We start from the raw sequence: 18,369 nt of genomic DNA, 5'->3' as shown, positions 1-18,369 counted from the left end.
TCCCCGTCATATCACACCTGAAAATATAATCATGAATTGGTGGTGTTGTGGAAAATTGTGGTGAGTATATTTCATGGGCATATCGCGGATCAATCATGCATGTGGATGAAATCCGTTCATGCAATGGCTGAGATAATCCCATCCAGAGTACATGAAGATATGTGAAAACGCGCACGCACACACTTCACCGGTGTATAATCCTGCTCAACCGGGTGTGTGTTTTTTTTCTTCGCTGAAATGTTTTGCACCGGACTAACAAACAAGCATTAATGTATGTCGTAAAATATATTTTCGGTTTGAAGCAATCAGATGTTCCGTTGTTGCTCTGTGCGTTGTTCCCAGCGAATCATATCGCGACGTGCACACGATTGGGTAGTGGGTTAGGTTGTCGAGACTAGTGCTAGATAACTTTCATTATTTAGAAAAAAAAGGTAAGTACATTTACAAACGCTGTGCATAATAGCCAATATTTGTTGTTTTTATTAGTTAGTGGTATTGTGTTATACACGTTGATACAGAGCAGTTTTTGTATTCAAAATCCGACATTTCAATGGCGGTTTGGCTGCTATCGAAAGCCGGATGGGATTACTGAAAGTCGTCATGCTAGCTAACTCTTAGCTAGCTAGCGCCCGCTGTCTGCAATTTTGTATTTTTTTTTCTTATTTTGCAATTTTGTGTTTTGACTGATGACCTGAATTGACAGTGACGTAGCTAGCTAGAAAGTAACAGACCCAGGCTGTTGATACCCCTTTTTTGTGCATACTTGACACTGAACTAATGTGTTTTATCCGTTTCATCATGTCAACGTATGGTACTAACGTTTTACGTTAGCTAGCTATCTTCCGAATCTTCCACTGCTCTTTGACGTTGCAAATAGTTAGCCAAGGTAGCTAGCTAGTCAGCCAGTGCATGATGTATCCACAAACACTAGCCAGCGTAACAACATAATTGCTGATCTTGTTTAGCTACAATGCGATTAGTCTGGCCACCACATTTCAGCATCAGACCTGCTAGCTAACTACTGTCACAGTTCCCTCCTGATTCCCTTCCCACCTGCCCCTATCTATTAGATCTGAAGGGGTTGGAAAGGTGTAGGCAGTGTGGCGACCCCCCCCCCCCCCCCTTAAAGTCCCTTAAACCGGTCTCACACCCTCAGATCTATAGGAATAAGTGTGGGGGGGGGGGGGGGGGGGCTCGCCACACTGCCTACACCTTTCCAACCCCTTCAGATCTAATAGATAGGGGCAGGTGGGAATCAGGAGGGAACTGTGACAGTAGTTAGCTAGCAGGTCTGATGCTGAAATGTGGTGGCCAGACTAATCGGGTTAATTCCGGATGCTTGCTCAATTTCACACATTCTTGGCTCTTTATGCTCAAATGCTGCACTATCTGAAGGGTTTCATGTTGTGCAATTGCAGTGAGAAACCTGCAGCTCCTGAGAGAATGCCTCAGACGAGTAAAGTGAATAGTTCTGCAGCAGGCGGCCCTGGGCAGGTGTCTGCACCAGACCATGGTGAGCCGCCACCACCCCAAGCCGAGCCCAGGGACCTGGCTGCGGGGGATGGAGGAGTAGGAGGTGATGAAGACCAGGGAGACCTCCAGATCAACAAGTCACCCAGCGATCCTAAGAAGTACAGGTAAGATCAACTTGATATAAAGAACATTTCTAAATTCAGATATAGACGCGTAATCTCCCTCTGAAAAATCTACGGAAACATACTGCTATGGACCCAGAACTTAATTGAGCAGCTGACCAATTCCACAATACTAGTTCTGGGTTAACCAAGATTAATAGCTGCATCATCAGAGTGCGTGCGAATTTCTCTACCCGTCCCAGGTTGTGATGTTTTCAGTTTCACTGAAGTAGAACTGGCTTATCATATTCATTTATTTTACTCGCTCTGAAGGTATATCGAGCTGACCAATGGCCTGAGAGTTCTCCTCATCTCAGACTTTAGCGGGGCAGACGGCAAGGACGCCTGCGGAGAGGAGGAGGAGGAGGAGGAAGAGGACGGAGCATCAGGAGGTGGTGAGGAAGCGGAAGAAGAGGGGGATTCAGGGGAGGGCACAGAAGAGGAGGACGAGGATGCGGAAGAAGAGCACGACAGTGACTTTGAGGAGCTAGATGAGGAGCAAGAAGGGAAACAGAAGAAGCGGAGTTCAGAGAAACAGGTTGGTTTCCTTATAGCACAATACTAGGCTAATGCTTTCAGATGAGTGATCCAACAGCTCACAGAGGGAGCAGAGCCACAAGGGTGCTATGCAACCAGCTAGTTCACTCTAGGGATAGTGTGATAAAGTGTGGGGACTGATGGAATTTATCAAATGAAAAAGTGTGTGTGCTTGCATGCTCGTGCATGTTGTGTGTGTGTTTTTTAATGTGTGTACTCATCCCTCCCGTGTCTCCCAGTCTGCAGCTGCTCTCTGTATCAGTGTGGGGAGCTTCAGTGACCCGGAGGACCTTCCAGGCCTGGCCCATTTCCTTGAGCACAGTGAGTGCTTTTAACAGGGGACCTTGTGTACTGTAGCGCTACAGAAAATGATGCACATTCTCAATCTAACACTATATTGGAACACTACCTCTAAACAACACGTCTATCTGTTTCTCTCTTTCTTTACCTGGTCTTCCCTCTAATCTTTTGACTCTCTCTCTTTGCACTCTCTCTCTCGCTCCCTCACTCTTTTCCGCTCTTCCTCTCTTTTCTCTCAGTGGTGTTCATGGGCAGTGAGAAGTACCCCGCTGAGAACGGTTTCGATGCCTTCCTGAAGAAGCACGGCGGAAGCGACAATGCCTCCACCGACTGTGAGCGGACCATCTTCCAGTTTGACGTCCAGAGGAAGTACTTCCGCGAGGCTCTCGACAGGTGAGCCAAGCAGCCTCAAAGGAACAGTTCAGCCCCAAACCAACCTTTTGTTAGCTGTTTTCATGCCTCAAAAGTGGCCCTAAATCTAACTTGTCCAGGGTCGTTTACAATAGTGCACACTGTTCAAAAACTTTTGCAATGGAAAATTAAAATAAGTATTTATTATTGGACAAGTTTACTCTCTGTTTCAAAACGTGTCCTTCCGTTTCGTGCCTAATGAATACGAGGTGTGCAGTTTGTCATTGGATGATCTCTCCCATTCCCCAGATGGGCCCAGTTCTTCATCTGCCCGCTGATGATCGAGGACGCCATCGACAGAGAGGTGGAAGCAGTGGACAGTGGTGAGTCGGGGAATAGTAAGAGGAAACCACGGCCGCGTCTAAAGAAGCCTCCCTCTTTCTCCTTCATCTGCTCAGATTGGTTTCACAGAGCTGGTCAGCATGAATGAAGGACTCAAGACGAAGAGAGACCAGTGTAGACAACTGAGACCCTTCCAATGTTGAATACCACAGCCTTTTTCCATGCCCCAGCCTCAGTCACAGTTCCCACTCTCACTCCTCTAATGGATTGTCCATGCCTCTCCCTTTGATGTGCAGAGTACCAACTGGCTCGTCCATCAGACTCCCACCGCAAGGAGATGCTGTTCGGAAGCCTGGCCAGGCCCAAGCACCCCATGGGCAAGTTCTGCTGGGGTAAGGATACACACATTGGCTGTCATTTCATTTCCCAATTATCTCTCCTCCATCGCAAATGCTACCCAGGTACCAAAGGCTTCCGTTGTTCGACAAATATTCTAATTCTACTTTGTCCTGCTTGTAAAACAAATAGTTGGATGCATTTTCATTTGCACTTTCCTGCTTGTAAATGTCTCTGTGATCGTCAAGTGATGTCTGCCTTTTAAATATGTACACGGTGAGCTTTTATTACATGCATATGGATGGTAATGTCTATCTGCACGGTTAATAATGCGGAATAACAGTTATTTCAGTCACTCAAGTTATTACACTATGTTAAAACGTTAATTAAAGGTGTAATAACATGTGTCCTCATCCTGTCCTCGGTCTCCCCCAGGAAATGCTCAGACCCTGAAGCACGAGCCCAGAGAGAAGCAGATCAACACCTACCAGCGTCTCCGAGACTTCTGGAAGAGATACTACTCTGCTCACTACATGACCCTCACAGTGCAGTCCAAAGGTAGCTAGCCAAACGGCCAGATGCAAAGGATCCCTACTCTACTGAAGTGAATAGGGATTGTAGTCAGTCTACTGAAATTAATGAGGATTGCGGTCCGTCTACTGAAATTAATGGCGATTGTAGTCGATCTGTTGAAATCAACTTGACTCAACTGTCCTTGTCTGTCCATCAGAGACATTGAACACACTGGAGGAATGGGTTAGAGAGGTCTTCAGCAAGGTGCCCAACAAGTAAGTGCACACGGCCACATGCATGCTGTCAAACATACTCGCGCTCGCTCACTCTGTCACTTTTTTGCAGCGCCCAACCGAGGCCTGACTTCTCTGACCTCCAGGACCCGTTCGACACACCAACCTTCAACAAGCTCTACAGAAGTACACAGGCTTTAAACTAACATTCATACATGTCATTTTATCTTACTTACTGACTGTACCAATTCCTCAATTTCAATCGTGTGTGTGTGTGTGGCAGTTGTTCCTGTGAGGAAGGTGCATGCTCTCACAGTCACCTGGGCGTTACCTCCTCAGGGCAAGCAGTACAGGTAAGCCTCCCCTCAACAATGGCACCCTCACCTGTTGAACCGTTGAAAGACCAATTTAGCAAATATTTCCACCTCACAATTATCCTGCGCTCCACACAAACTGCTTGGGTTGTCTTGGTTTCTCCGTGTAGGGTGAAGCCCCTGCACTACATCTCCTGGTTGATTGGGCACGAAGGCGCCGGCAGCATCCTATCCTTGCTCCGGAAGAAGTGCTGGGCCCTGGCTCTGTTTGGAGGGAACAGTGAGACAGGCTTTGACCAGAACACCACCTACTCCATATTTTCCATATCCATCACGCTCACTGACGAAGGATTCCAGAACTTTCATCAGGTCAACTGGCGCGCGCACACACAGACACAAACACACATGCAAAACACATAAACGCACACGTGCCAATGTGTGATGACACACACACACAGACACACACACAGGCAAAAATGTATATACACACGCCCATGTGTGATGACACACACAGTCTGGATGTAAAGTGCAGCCGTTTTCCCTGTACAGGTGGTTCATCTAGTGTTCCAGTATATGAAGATGCTGCAGACTCTGGGTCCACAGCAGAGAATCTATGAAGAAATCCAGAAGATCGAAGCCAATGAGTTCCACTACCAGGAGCAGGTACAGTCACACTTCCCGGTCTAACCCTCTGTCGCGAAGCTGACTTTAAGCTGTCATTGCCATGACATAACGCGTCATAAGCATGTCATAAGTGACTGAGAGCTCTGTACGAACTTCTGTCCCACCACAGACCGACCCCATAGAGTACGTGGAGAACATCTGTGAGAACATGCAGCTCTTCCCCAAAGAGGACTTCCTGACTGGAGACCAGCTCATGTTTGAGTATAACCCAGAGGTACTGCCTGTCTGTTTCACCAAGTAGTCATTGGATCATTCCTAGTTAATCTGTAATGGCTCATTTCTGCAGGCCCTAAAAAGTTAGGTCACCCCACAGTATTGTCAGAACAATTGCCCATACCAAAGCCTGTACTGCAACTGTAATGCACGCAACTGTATACTTCATTGAAGTGTGTGTGTGTGTGTGTGTGTCTGTCCTCTACAGGTGATCTCCTTGGCCCTGGCCCTGCTTACCCCAGAGAGGGCCAACCTGCTACTGCTGTCCCCGGAGCACGAGGGCTACTGCTCCCACAAGGAGAAGTGGTTCGGCACCAACTACAGCATGGAGGGTAAGAGCAAGTGTCTCTGATTAGGAGTGCTGATCTAGGATCAGGTAACGCTTTTCCATTCATTTTGATCTAAAAGGCTAAGCTGATCTTAGATCTGCACTACTCTGAGACACTGTGAATACCGGCCCAGGATTTGCTTAAAGTGAGATTGGCTGAATTGGACCTACAATAGCTGTTATTGTCATCATAACAAGATATTACCTTTATATGATTCTTCTTACAGTGCTGTAGGGATGTGCCGAGTACTCTGACAAAACGAGTATCGTAAAGGATTTGGAGATTTTTCCAAATAAGTTTTAAAAAAATAAAATAATCTGTGATCAGAATAAAGTCATTTTCAGCTACCAGCACGCATCTCTCTCTCACTCAAACTATGTGTGCTCAAAATAACTTCCCCAGACAGACACTCGCACCGCCACTCGTCTCAGGGCACAAGTCTGCCCTTCTCTGAGTCAGAATCCGTAGTTAGTCATTGTAGTTCAGTCAAGGTATTTTCTGTAGACTTTTGTTAGTGTAATTTAATTATGCCAATGTGCTTTCATCAATTGAAAACCCGTAATCTATTTTATGAGAATTTCTAAGATTCTTGTTTGCATAAAATAGACGCAGACCAGTCTTTCAATAATAGGTAACAGAATTTATTCTCGGAGCGCGCTGCCACTTAACCACGAACAACAGTTTATATACAGATCATCACATCATTTCATTGCTTTAACAGAATCCCCTCTTGACCGGGACAAAGTGAGGTGAAAAGTTCATTCTAACTTACTAACACACTCCCAGGTAACTTTTGACCCTTCAATATCATTGATCACCACTGAGCTGACAGTTCTAATTAACAGAAAAGGCAGTGAGTGCATTCCTAGGTTATCTAAAAACCCCAGAGCTAAGTTTCTGTAGGTTCAACGCTGGGTTAACGACCTTATGTGTTTACACAGTCCGTTTCTTCCTAGTTGGAATGGCGTTCATGAACTTTAATTACTCCTTGTCCGTGTCACACAATCTCTTCTTATGAACTCATGTTGTTAATCAGATATAATAAAACAGAGTATAAGTTTTACTTAGTTACAGTTCCATTTAAAATGATTTGTTCAGTCATTTAATCATAATTTTCCCAACAACTTTGCTGAGGCCCAATGCGGTCGTTTTTATCTGTCTACTTGGCGTTGTTTAGTCGGCCTACTTTGTCTGTATAATTATTCCATTGCTGACGACGTCTGCCGTTATGTTGTGATTCATGCTTGCTGTTATTATTTCTGCTCACCCAGGCATGTTTACCTCCAGGGGTCCTATCAAATGGCTAAATGCTCCATTGTATGAATATCTTTAAACAATTTATATGTTAGCTTGGTATATAACACCATCCTAGAGCAGGGGGTTGTGCAACAGGTCAATCGCGAGCTCCAGTACCACCTATGAGTAGCTCGCCAAACAATTCTGAAAGTGCGTGTGTTTTTTTCCCCCCCCACGTGTTCCACCACAAACTACCGTAAACAAATCTCACACTTCACAGACACTTCAAGATCCAATTAAATTCACATTGACGTTATCCCACACCTGGTTAGCCACAATTAGTGTGACATTTGGCTTTTTATGCCATCTGCCAATTCATTTCCAGCAATATTTCCCCTGTCTGTCTGTGTGGCACATACGTTGCCAGTTAGCGTTAAAGATAACCGTCTTCTGGGTAGACAGACAGACAAAGGCTTTTCCCTCAATCTTCTAAATTAAATGTTAACTGCAAAGTAGGCTTACAGTGCATTTGGAAAGTCATCAGACACATTTGACTTTTTCCATATTTTGTTACGTTACAGCCTTATTTTAAAATGGATTAAATAGTCCCCCCCCCCCCCCCTAAAATCTGCACACAATACCCCCATAATGACGAAGCAAAAACACATTCTCGGTGGCCGTATATTCAGCGGCTCATTTCGTGACATGATTCAGATAGTGTGTGATGTTAATGTGGTGTGTTGGTCTGTGACTGACTGAGTGTCCTGTTCTGTACTGGCAGACCTCCCTGAGGAGTGGGCACGGCGCTGGGCCGGAGACTTTGACCTCAACCCCGACCTCCACCTGCCTGCTGAGAACAAGTTCATTGGTCAGTGCAGATGATGGACATTGTTGTGCACCAATCACATTTACTCTTCAATATTCACTTTTCGGTCTATTAATGTGTACAATTTTTTGGTGCCATATTCCTATCATTTTTTTAATTTTATTTTTTTATCAAACATAAATAAATCCTGGGAGTGACACAGACAATAGGCTATATCCTGTTCCTTTGTTTCCATAGCAACGGATTTCACCCTGAAACCATCGGACTGTCCAGACACAGAAGTCCCGGTGCGGATAGTGAACAATGAGAGGGGCTGTCTCTGGTTCAAAAAGGACAATAAGTTCAAGATACCTAAAGGTGTGTCTGTGTTTATTGGAGTGTGTTCTTTTGTTGGCTTACTTTGGTAATATATACAACCCAGGGGAATTGTAGTGACATGTGATCTACTCTTTTTCAATATGTGTAAGACAGAAATGTTAGTAGCTACAAGGCTATTTAACACATTTCAAATGACATAATGTTCTCGTGATTTAATACATTCCCTCTTTTATTTTCTTCTGTTAGCTTATGTCCGTTTCAACCTCCTCTCCCCAATGATTCAGAAATCTCCAGAGAAGTTAGTATTTTATATGAATCAATGTCTTACAAAATCTTTGCTTTTGATTGCTATTCACAATTGCTCCTAGCTGCAAAAGTGCTAGAGGTCCTTTCTAAATGTCTATGTATTGTGCCCCTGTAGCCTGGTGCTGTTTGACATCTTTGTGAACATCTTGGCCCATAACCTGGCAGAGCCAGCCTACGAGGCTGATGTGGCCCAACTGGAGTACAAACTGATTGCTGGGGAGCACGGACTCGTCATCAGGGTCAAGGGCTTCAACCACAAGCTGCCTGTGAGTGTTGCATGCATGCATACATACATACATGCATACATACATACATACATACTGTACATGCATATAACATTTTATTGGTCACATACACATGGTTAGCCGATGTTAATGTGAGTTTAGCGAAATGCTTGTGCTTCTAGTTCCGACAGTGCAGTAATATCTAACAATTCCCCAATAACTACCTAATACACACAAATCTAAAGGGATGGAATACGAATATGTACATATAAAAATATGGATGAGAGGTGATGGTATAAGAGAGTATATACAAATGAGATGAGTAATGTAAGATATGGAAACATTATTAAAGTGGAATTTTTTGTGAGTCTCTATGTAGGCAGCAGCTTTAGTGAGTTAGTGATGGCTGTTTAACAGTCTGATGACCGTGAGATAGAAGCTGTTTTTCAGTCTGTGTAGATGAAGGGGAGGAGACAGGTGGAAGAAGGATTTTTAAGTCTTGAGACATGAATTGTGTATTGTGTACCATTCAACGGGTGAGTGGGCAAGACAAAAGATTTTAGTGCCTTGGAACGGGGTATGGTAACATGTGCCAGGCGCACCGGTTTGAGTGTGTCAAGAACTGCAACGCTGCTGGGTTTTTCACACTCAACAGTTCCCATGTGTGTCAAGAAGGTCCACCACCAAAAGGACAGCCAGCCAACTTGACACAACTGTGGGAAGCATTGGAGTCAACATGGGCCAGCATCCCTGTGGAACGCTTTCGACACCTTGTCGAGTCCATGTCCCAACAAATTGAGGCTGTTCTGAGGGCAAAAGTGAAGGGGTGCAACTCCATATTAGGAAGGTTTTCCTAATGTATTGTACACTCTGTCTATAAACCCATTCTGCACTTCAACAAATGTGCCCTAGCTTCAGACAACCCTAAAGCTGACCTCCTGCCAACTCAACCTCCCTTTCTCTGTCCCTGTGTTAGTTGCTGTTGAACTTGATAGTGGACCACCTGGCAGACTTCACGGCTGAGCCCGGTGTGTTTAACATGTTCGCAGAGCAGCTGAAGAAGACCTACTTCAACATCCTCATCAAGCCAGAGAGGCTGGGGAAGTGAGTTGGGTTTCAAGCACTGTGACTGCTCCACCCTGTGTAGCATACAGTATCTGGCTGCTCGTTCTTTGCAAATCCACCCACTCATTTTCTTCTTCTCTCTAGCTGCATTTATCCCCCTCTCTCTCTTTCGGAACACGAGTCAGAGTTGTAAAAGTGATAAAACTACCTTCAAAACAGTAACACTGATAAATTGGTGGGATGAATTTATTTGAACACATCCATTTTTTTCTCTTCCTCCCCCTCTTTCCTACATCTCTCTCTCCTTCCTTTCCCCTCCCTCTCTCAGGGACGTGCGTCTGTTGATCCTGGAACACTGTCGCTGGTCGGTCATCCAGAAGTACCAGGCCATCATGAAGGGCCTCACCGTGGATGACCTCATGACCTTTGTCAGCAGCCTCAAAGCCCAGCTCTACACCGAGGGGCTGGTGCAGGGCAACTTCACGAGCACTGTGAGCACAAACTGACACATTCAGAAACGCACACACTTCACCAGTACTGTAAGCCTCTTTATAAACACACACGAACACTGTCTGATGCACACAAACACTAAAACATACACACACTGTTTTTAGCTTGTCTAGAGAGGACGGACTAAAATAGCTGTTTAGCACTAACCCCGGCGCTTGCATCCCAGATCTTTCTTGCATGTTGATTATTGTCCTAATCAAGTAGGTGATGTGAAGTAATACATTTGAATTATTCTGCTGCTATCCCTATGCTATAATAATCATGCTAATAGGCATTATGCAACTGTTCTTTGCCCACAGGAGTCAATGAAGTTTCTGCAGTATTTTATTGAGTAAGTATCCTCCGCATTCTCTTTCTTAACTCTGAAAAGCAGGTCTGTAGCCTTCAGGTTAGCGCGTTGGACCAGTAACCTGAAAGGTTGCTGGTTCAAATTCCGGAGCCGACCAAAGTGAAGAAAACAAATCTGTCGCGGTGCCCTTGAGCTTAGCAGGGGCCCTGTACAATGGCGACCCTGGCCGTGACCCCGCTCCCTGCGGGTGTCTCGGGGGGGAGTTGGCAAATGCAAAGAAATTAATTCAATGAAGCATTTACATCGCACACCTGTGTGTAACAGGACAAATATAAGCCCCCTCCTTTTATTATTATCGTCAACCAACGCAGCACTTCCTTACTATTGCTATTACTTGCAATGATTGAGATGTGTGGTTGGTATGACCTACTTTAGTTGAATGAACTGATTGTAAGTCACTCTGTACAAGACCGTCAGCTAAATGAATAACATGTAGATGCAGTAATCTTCTGCGCTCTACAGCAAACTGCAGTTCAAGCGTCTGTCCGTGGAGGTCCCTGTGCTCTTCAGAGTGGTGGAGCTTCCTCAGAAGCCTCACCTGTGCAAAGTCAAGTCCCTCAACAAAGGAGATGCCAACTCTGAAGTTACTGTCTACTACCAGGTACCTAACGTTCAGCCAGCGGTCGGCCAACCTTCGCCCAACATTTCCCCCGACCTTCAACCAACATTCGCTCAACATTACAGTTCGGTCTGTGTCTGGTCTTTTGAGGTCGATAAATAACCTGTATTTTTCTGTCCTTGTCCAGTCAGGCCTGAAGAACCTGAGAGAACACACGCTGATGGAGTTACTGGTGGTAAGTGTCGTAGCTAACAAGGCTTGACTGGAATACTAAGGGCTCTATTTACGTCCGGCGCCAAGGAGGCGCAAGTGTCAAACGCATGTTAGTTTGTTATTTCGCTTGCACCGAGGTGGGAGGGGTGGCAATATTTGAGATGTGTGCTTAAATACAAGAGCAAAAGTGACAATGTCCTGCAGCCCATCCTATTTGGAAATATTGTTGTTTTAAAAAAACAGATGCTTGTTTTCCGTTTCATTTCAAGCCCTCCGTAGTTTTCCCTTAACCTAGGCCTAGACTAATAAGGTTGCTTCAACAGCAATGTGTCTTGTCTTTTTTTTATCCTGGCCTTGCAAAGTATCCTATCCCTAAAAGGTGTTTTAAATGGTCTATTCGTCAGAGTGCCTTGAATTGAAAAGACGCTGCACATCCTACCTGCGTACTTCATTTAATTTGTTCAAGTATCTATCCCAGAGATCCCCTCTGGTTACCAAAGATGCACTCCTCCTGACTTACTTAATCATTTAAGTATCAACGACAGGCCTAGGCTATATTTTGCTTATTGAGAACGTGTTTCACACGTACAATACAATTTACGAGAGCCTAGTATTTGATTCATTTTGGGAGATGTGCAATGCATAAAGACGTGTATGCTTGGCTATACTACAGCCAATTTCAACAATGTTGACCTGACTGCCGACAATCCAAACATAGGCGTTGAGCAAGTACTGTTTTTTATATTTGTTATATATTTTTTCTGTTGCTATTAGGCTATTCGTTACTGTAGCCTATGCAGTTTAATAAACTGTCGTATCAATCCACAATGGACCAGGATGAGAATAGTCCATGCCCCCAGCCAAATTGGAGTTGATGACAATGCAAAGACTGTCAATAACATACAGAACTTGAGGCAAATGCATGCAGTGCAGTATTAATCCATGGAACGCTTTGATTGGCCAGTGTGTGGCCAGGTTTTCGTCATACCTACAGTTTGTTTATTCATCAAAACCTAGCCCTTTCGCACCACTGCCAACTATTGAGCTCATAATTCGAGCTGTGAAAATAAATACTAATATTTCGGACACACCTCCAGACCTATAGTGCTACCGCCAGCGATTCGATTTACCATTGCGTTAGGTTTTTGAAAATAGAGCCCTGAGTCAGTGAGTGGTGTTATGGGTTAAAGGGATACTTCAGGATTTTGCTACGCCCTTTATCTACTTCCTCAGAGTCAGATGAACTCATCGATACCATTTTTATGTCTGCATCCTGTATGAACGAAGTAAGAGGTAGTTTCGAGAGCCAATGCTAACTAGCGTTCACGCAATGACTGGAAGTCTATGGTATGCTAGCTGTTACGCTAGTTAACAACTTCTTTCAAACCGCATGCGGAGACATCAACATGTTATCCACGAGTTCAACTGATTTGCCAAAATCCAAAATGGTCCCTTTTTTCATTTAATATATATATATTTTTCCTTTATTTTACTAGGCAAGTCAGTTAAGAACAAATTCTTATTTCAATGGCGGCCTAGGAACAGTGGGTTAACTGCCTGTTCAGGGGCAGAACGACAGATTTGTACCTTGTCAGCTCGGGGATTTGAACTTGCAACCTTTCAGTTACTAGTCCGATGCTCTAACCACTAGGCTACCCTGCCGCCCCTTTAATGAAGTGCTATCTTTGCTGCTCTGTTCCCAGATGCACATGGAGGAGCCTTGCTTTGATTTCCTCAGGACAAAGGAGACTCTTGGGTTAGTCCCCCCCCCCCCCCCCCCCCCCATAACTAAAAGAATAAAGAACTAATGTGTAATAATATCTAATAAGTAACTACTACTTAATAACCACTACTTAACAGAGCAGTGTTGACTGATTTGAACTCTGACCTTGTATCCATCAGCTATCAGGTGTACCCCACATGCAGAAACACTTCGGGTGTCCTAGGCTTCTCCATCACCGTGGAAACGCAGGCCACCAAGTTCAAGTGAGTCACCAGCACTGTATATCTCTTACGCTACACTTGATCAAAATGTTGTTGCGATACGATTATTTAATTTCGTATTGGAATATTCGACATGCATAAGGAAACCCAACTTGTAGTTGTGCGTCAGGGTCAGTGACCGCTGCTGATGTTTTGTCAGGGGCAGTTCAGAGGAGAAGGATGGTAGCGTCATGTTCAGGTCAGATGGTTAGCATTGTTGAATATAGAAGTGTATTACACAGTAGCAGTACAATATGCTTCACATAAGCCTGAGAAGGTTATCGAAAGATTACAAGGGCAAGATTTGTATTTTAAAAAAAAAGAGCACAGATGCATTGAAAATAACTCTCTTTTTGAGAGATGCCATCCCCTTTCGTTTTTTTGAATACAACTAAGAGGCAGTCTGACGCACCCGGTGTCCGTTTCTCTCCCTCCCAGCACGGACTACGTGGAGACCAAGATCGAGGAGTTCCTGGTGAGCTTCGGGGAGAAGATGACCAACCTCACGGACGAGGCCTTCAAGACCCAGGTGACCGCTCTCATCAAGCTCAAAGAGTGTGAGGACACGCACCTGGGGGAGGAGGTGGACCGCAACTGGTTCGAGGTAGTCACCCAGCAGTACGTCTTCGACCGACTCAACAGAGAGGTAAGACTGTACACGGTCACAGCCGTATGTTTTACTCCAACTCTGTCATAATGTCGACATCAGGTGTGGCTCTCCTCTGGTGGCACTACCCCTCCATCATATACAATACATGACCAAAAGTATGTGGACACCTGCTCGTCGAACATCTCGTTCCAAAATCATGGGCATTAATATGGAGTTGGTCCCCCATTTTCTGCTATAACAGCCTCCACTATTCTAGGAAAGCTTTCCATTCAATGTTGGAACATTGCTGCGGGGACTTGCTTCCATTCAGCCACGAGCATTAGTGAGATCAGACACTGATGTGGGGCGATTAGGCCTGGCTCGCAATTCGGCGTTCCAATTAATCCCAAAGGTGTTTGATGGGGTTGAGGTAAGGGCTCTGTGCAGGCCAGTCAAGTTCTTCCACACCGATCTCGACAAACCATTTCTGTATGGACCATCGCTTTGTGCATGGGGGCATTGCCATGCTGAAACGAGAAAGGGCCTTCGCCAAACTGTTGCCACAAAGTTGGAATCACAGAATTGTCTATAATGTCATTGTAGGCTGTAACATTAAGATTTCCCTTCACTGGAACTAAATGGCCTAGCCCGAACCATGAAAAACAGCCGAGACCATTATTCCTCCTCCACCAAACTTTACCGTTGGCACTGTACACTCGGGCAGGTTGCGTTCTCCTGGCATCCACCAAACCCAGATTTGTCTGTTGGATTGCCAGATGGTGAAGCGTGATTCATCACTCCAGAGAACACGTTTCCACTCGGCGGTCCCAACCTGTGAGCTTGTGTGGCCTACCACTTTGCGGCTGAGCCGTTGTTGCTCCTAGACGTTTCCACTTCACCATGACCGCACTTACAGTTGACCGGGGCAGCTCTAGCAGGGCTCACTTGTTGGAAAGGTGGAATCCTATGACGGTGGCACGTTGAAAGTCACTGAGCTGTCCAGTAAGGCTGTTCTACTGCCAATGTTTATCAGTGGAGATTGCATGGCTGTGCGCTCGATTTAAAAAATAGTTTTATTTTACTTATACACCTGTCAGCAACAAGGGTGGCTGAAATAGCCAAATCCACTAATTTGAAGGGGTGTCCACATACTTCTTGTATATTTAGTGTACATGCCAGGCTTGCTTCACTATGGCCCGCACTAGGTGGAAGAGGAGGCGGCTCAAACGTCTGGGGGAGAGAAAGGGTAGGAATGTTTATTCATGCATTAACTCATCCTGTCCCGCTGTGCTGCAGATTGAGGCTCTGAAGCTCATCACCAAAGCAGAGCTGGTGTCCTGGTTCATGGAGCACAGGGACACCACCAGCAAGAAACTCAGCGTGCACGTAAGTCTGCCAGCTTTGACTGTGTGTGTGTGCAAGGGAGAGGGAGTGCGTTGAGCATTCCCCATGGAATGAATGGAGAGGGATCTCATTCGCTTTGTCCATTTAATATATACAGTCATTGGCACTATCCTACTCTCTGCTATTCCAGAGCGTACTGTAATCTCGCTCTCTCTCCCTGTCTCTGTGTGTCAGGTGGTAGGCTTCGGAGAAGAGGAGAACGACCAGGTAGGCCAGAGCAGCTGCGGCCCGAACCCCGCAGGGGGCGAAGTGGACCAAGACCAGGCCCTTAAAACCTCCTCCTACGGAGAAGTGTCCAAGCTGACCTTCCTGCCCGCCTCGCCCATGCTGGCCGACGCCACGCTCATCAACGACATCCGCGCGTTCACCTCCTCCCTCACCCTCTACCCCTACCACAAAATCCTCAAGTAAATCGGTTCCGCAAAGCGGGAGGCGAATGAAGGAGCAGGGGGAGCCATATTAGCTCAGGACAACGATCCAGGCCAGGCCACAACGCAGTGCAGTGGCGTCTTCAGAAGGGAAACCCTCCTTTCTCCCTCTTCGTTCCCCACCGTTTCACTTTCTCTTTTCATCCAAGATAATAAAATAACAGCAGCAGCAGGCACTAGTATTAATAATTGCAATCACCACTAGTTCGCTAGGCACAAAAGCAGCCGGTGTTAAACGAAATTGGTCGAGAGCTTGTCCTTTTTATTCTCACCGGTCCCTGATGGATTGAATCGGAGGAATCACCTTTGCTGTGAATGTTAGCAGTAGGGACTCTGGGTCTGGCTGGCAGGGAGGGCAGACAGAGAGGGTGGAAAAGAGGAACGGGTTCTATCATGTATCTGTCATTATCTTCATTTTGTTGTTATTTGAACTTACTATCACATATCGTATGAAACATCACCTCTAACATTGATGAAGGATTGTGTGTAATTTGAACAATGGACATCAGGGTTAACATCTGTTCAAGCTGTAAGATTCTGACCGTAGAAAAGTCAAGTGTGTTTGTCATGCCAGTGAGCCTGATTCCATGTTCGGTATGTGACATAGTTTGATTTTGTTTTCCAGGTATGGTTTTAACTGTAATTGTGTTTTGTAAAGAAGGCTAACTGTTACTGTATACTGTAGGTTTAACATTTCAGCCCTACCTCTTGCCTTTTAAAACCACTGGAAGACTGGCATGTTTTAATCTGTAGCCTGTTGTTATCATCATCTTTACATGTAAATATTTATTAAACGTGAAATGTCGGATGTTCCAGGTGTTTTTTGGTCTTCTCTTTCATTTGATATCATGCGGCGTTGATGACCAGTTCTGTTAAATGCCCATTTACAGTTGGTGCTGAAACATTGTTGATGGATGAGGTAAATTGTACTGTCCCTGAAATACATTTAAAGCACTGGGATTAATGCCAACTCTCAAAGCTGGATCCTTCGATCCCCAGTTGATCAGGTGGATATGGAACGATGCACAACCTATTGTTACCCGAGACCCTCTAGACCCATTGTGGATTGTCATCTCGTGGATAGGACCTTCAAGTTTTGTGGGGGTGTTAAGTGTAAAGCAATCTATATCTACCCTGCAAATGAAAATGGGTTCCTTTGAAAGTTCCCAGAATTGGCTGAATTGGCTGATGTTGCAAGAATGTTCTTGTGATATTCCTGAAGGTTGCACCAAACATTACAATGTTAGTTTTTATGTAGTTCATAGCATATTTCTTTTAGGCTTAACATAATATTCCATTGAAGTTCACGAAATACAATTTTTTACCTTGTCTTGGAGTTCCTTAAATGTTATGCTTTAGCAATAAGTCCTGAGGAGATGTGGTATATGGCCAATATACCACGGCTAAGGGCTGTTCCTAGGCACGACGCAACGCCTGGACAACCCTTAGCAGTGGTATATTGGCCATGTACCACAACCCCCTGAGGTGCCTTATTGCTATTATAAACTGGTTACCAATGTAGTTGCAGCACTAAAAATACCTGTTTTGTCATACCTGTGGTATACGGTCTGATATACCACAGCTGTCAGCCAATCAGCATTCAGGGCTCGAACCACCCAGTTTATACCTAATTCAACATGCTCAGCATGCACATTTATAGCTCAATGCATAACAAAGCGGAGTAGTATACATCTCCATTGTTTCTAGATTTAATGGCAATTCACATTTGAGGACTGTATTGTAGGCCCACTACACAGTGATATAGACATAACCAGTCAAACATTTGGACACCTGCTCATTCAAGGGTTTTTCTTTATTGTTGATACAGCAGTCAGAATGAGTCATCTAATGCTCCATTGTGTTGACTCTCGCCATTCATTCATTCTGGTGCAGCGTGTCAACGTATCTCTCTTCAGCTGTTGTCAAACACCTGAGTTGAAGAGGAGAGTGAGGAAGGAACTGTTTTGTCAGTGGGCCTCTAAAGTACTCCCAGCAGTTCTAATATCAATAGATGGCTTGGCTGTATTCCAGGCCTCTTCCCAGCCTGACTTTAGATCAGTGCTTAGGGACTTAACTTTTACATGCAACCATTCACACACTAGACACACACTATATTCACACACTACTGTTCCAGACCTACCTGAACCCAACCATGTTGTTCCAGACCTACCTGAACTCAACCATATTGTTCCTGACCTACCTGAACTCAACCATATTGTTCCAGACCTACCTGAAACCAACCATGTTGTTCCAGACCTACCTGAACTCAACCATGTTGTTCCAGACCTACCTGAACTCAACCATGTTGTTCCAGACCTACCTGAACTCAACCATATTGTTCCTGACCTACCTGAACTCAACCATATTGTTCCAGACCTACCGGAATTCAACCCCATATTGTTCCACACCTACCTGAATTCAACCCCATATTGTTCCAGACCTACCTGAACTCAACCATGTTGTTGCTGACCTACCTGAACCCAACCATGTTGTTCCAGACCTACCTGAACTCAACCATATTGTTCCAGACCTACCTGAAACCAACCATGTTGTTCCAGACCTACCTGAACTCA

General features: G+C 45.0%; 1 protein-coding gene across 1 annotated transcript; it reads left to right on the top strand.

The window, feature by feature from the left end:
* Window positions 1–220: 220 nt before the first annotated feature.
* On the top strand, window positions 221–16,609 carry nrd1b (nardilysin b (N-arginine dibasic convertase)). Its single transcript, XM_020498592.2, has 29 exons — window positions 221–431; window positions 1,419–1,637; window positions 1,908–2,172; window positions 2,411–2,492; window positions 2,711–2,864; window positions 3,132–3,205; window positions 3,461–3,556; window positions 3,936–4,058; window positions 4,231–4,288; window positions 4,359–4,432; window positions 4,530–4,599; window positions 4,731–4,929; window positions 5,110–5,223; window positions 5,354–5,458; window positions 5,666–5,789; window positions 7,804–7,890; window positions 8,086–8,205; window positions 8,413–8,464; window positions 8,588–8,738; window positions 9,673–9,800; window positions 10,090–10,252; window positions 10,571–10,602; window positions 11,083–11,221; window positions 11,367–11,414; window positions 13,096–13,148; window positions 13,295–13,378; window positions 13,814–14,021; window positions 15,261–15,350; window positions 15,543–16,609. The coding sequence occupies exons 2-29, from the start codon at window positions 1,444–1,446 to the stop codon at window positions 15,777–15,779; spliced, it is 3,324 nt and encodes a 1,107-aa protein (XP_020354181.1). The 5' UTR covers window positions 221–431; window positions 1,419–1,443; the 3' UTR covers window positions 15,780–16,609.
* Window positions 16,610–18,369: the final 1,760 nt, after the last annotated feature.

This window comes from Oncorhynchus kisutch, linkage group LG13 (assembly GCF_002021735.2).
Source record: "Oncorhynchus kisutch isolate 150728-3 linkage group LG13, Okis_V2, whole genome shotgun sequence".
Taxonomy (NCBI): domain Eukaryota; kingdom Metazoa; phylum Chordata; class Actinopteri; order Salmoniformes; family Salmonidae; genus Oncorhynchus; species Oncorhynchus kisutch.
The sequence above is the reverse complement of the archived record's forward strand: the minus strand, read 5'-3'. Positions and strand labels throughout refer to the sequence as shown.

Excerpts from the sequence above, each read along its gene's own strand:
- nrd1b (XM_020498592.2), top strand. The coding sequence starts at position 1,444 with ATGCCTCAGACGAGTAAAGTGAATAGTTCTGCAGCAGGCGGCCCTGGG. Across the intron at positions 3,557-3,935 it reads CATGGGCAAGTTCTGCTGGG|GAAATGCTCAGACCCTGAAG; the intron begins GTAAGGATACAC and ends GGTCTCCCCCAG. Across the intron at positions 13,379-13,813 it reads ACGCAGGCCACCAAGTTCAA|CACGGACTACGTGGAGACCA; the intron begins GTGAGTCACCAG and ends TCTCCCTCCCAG.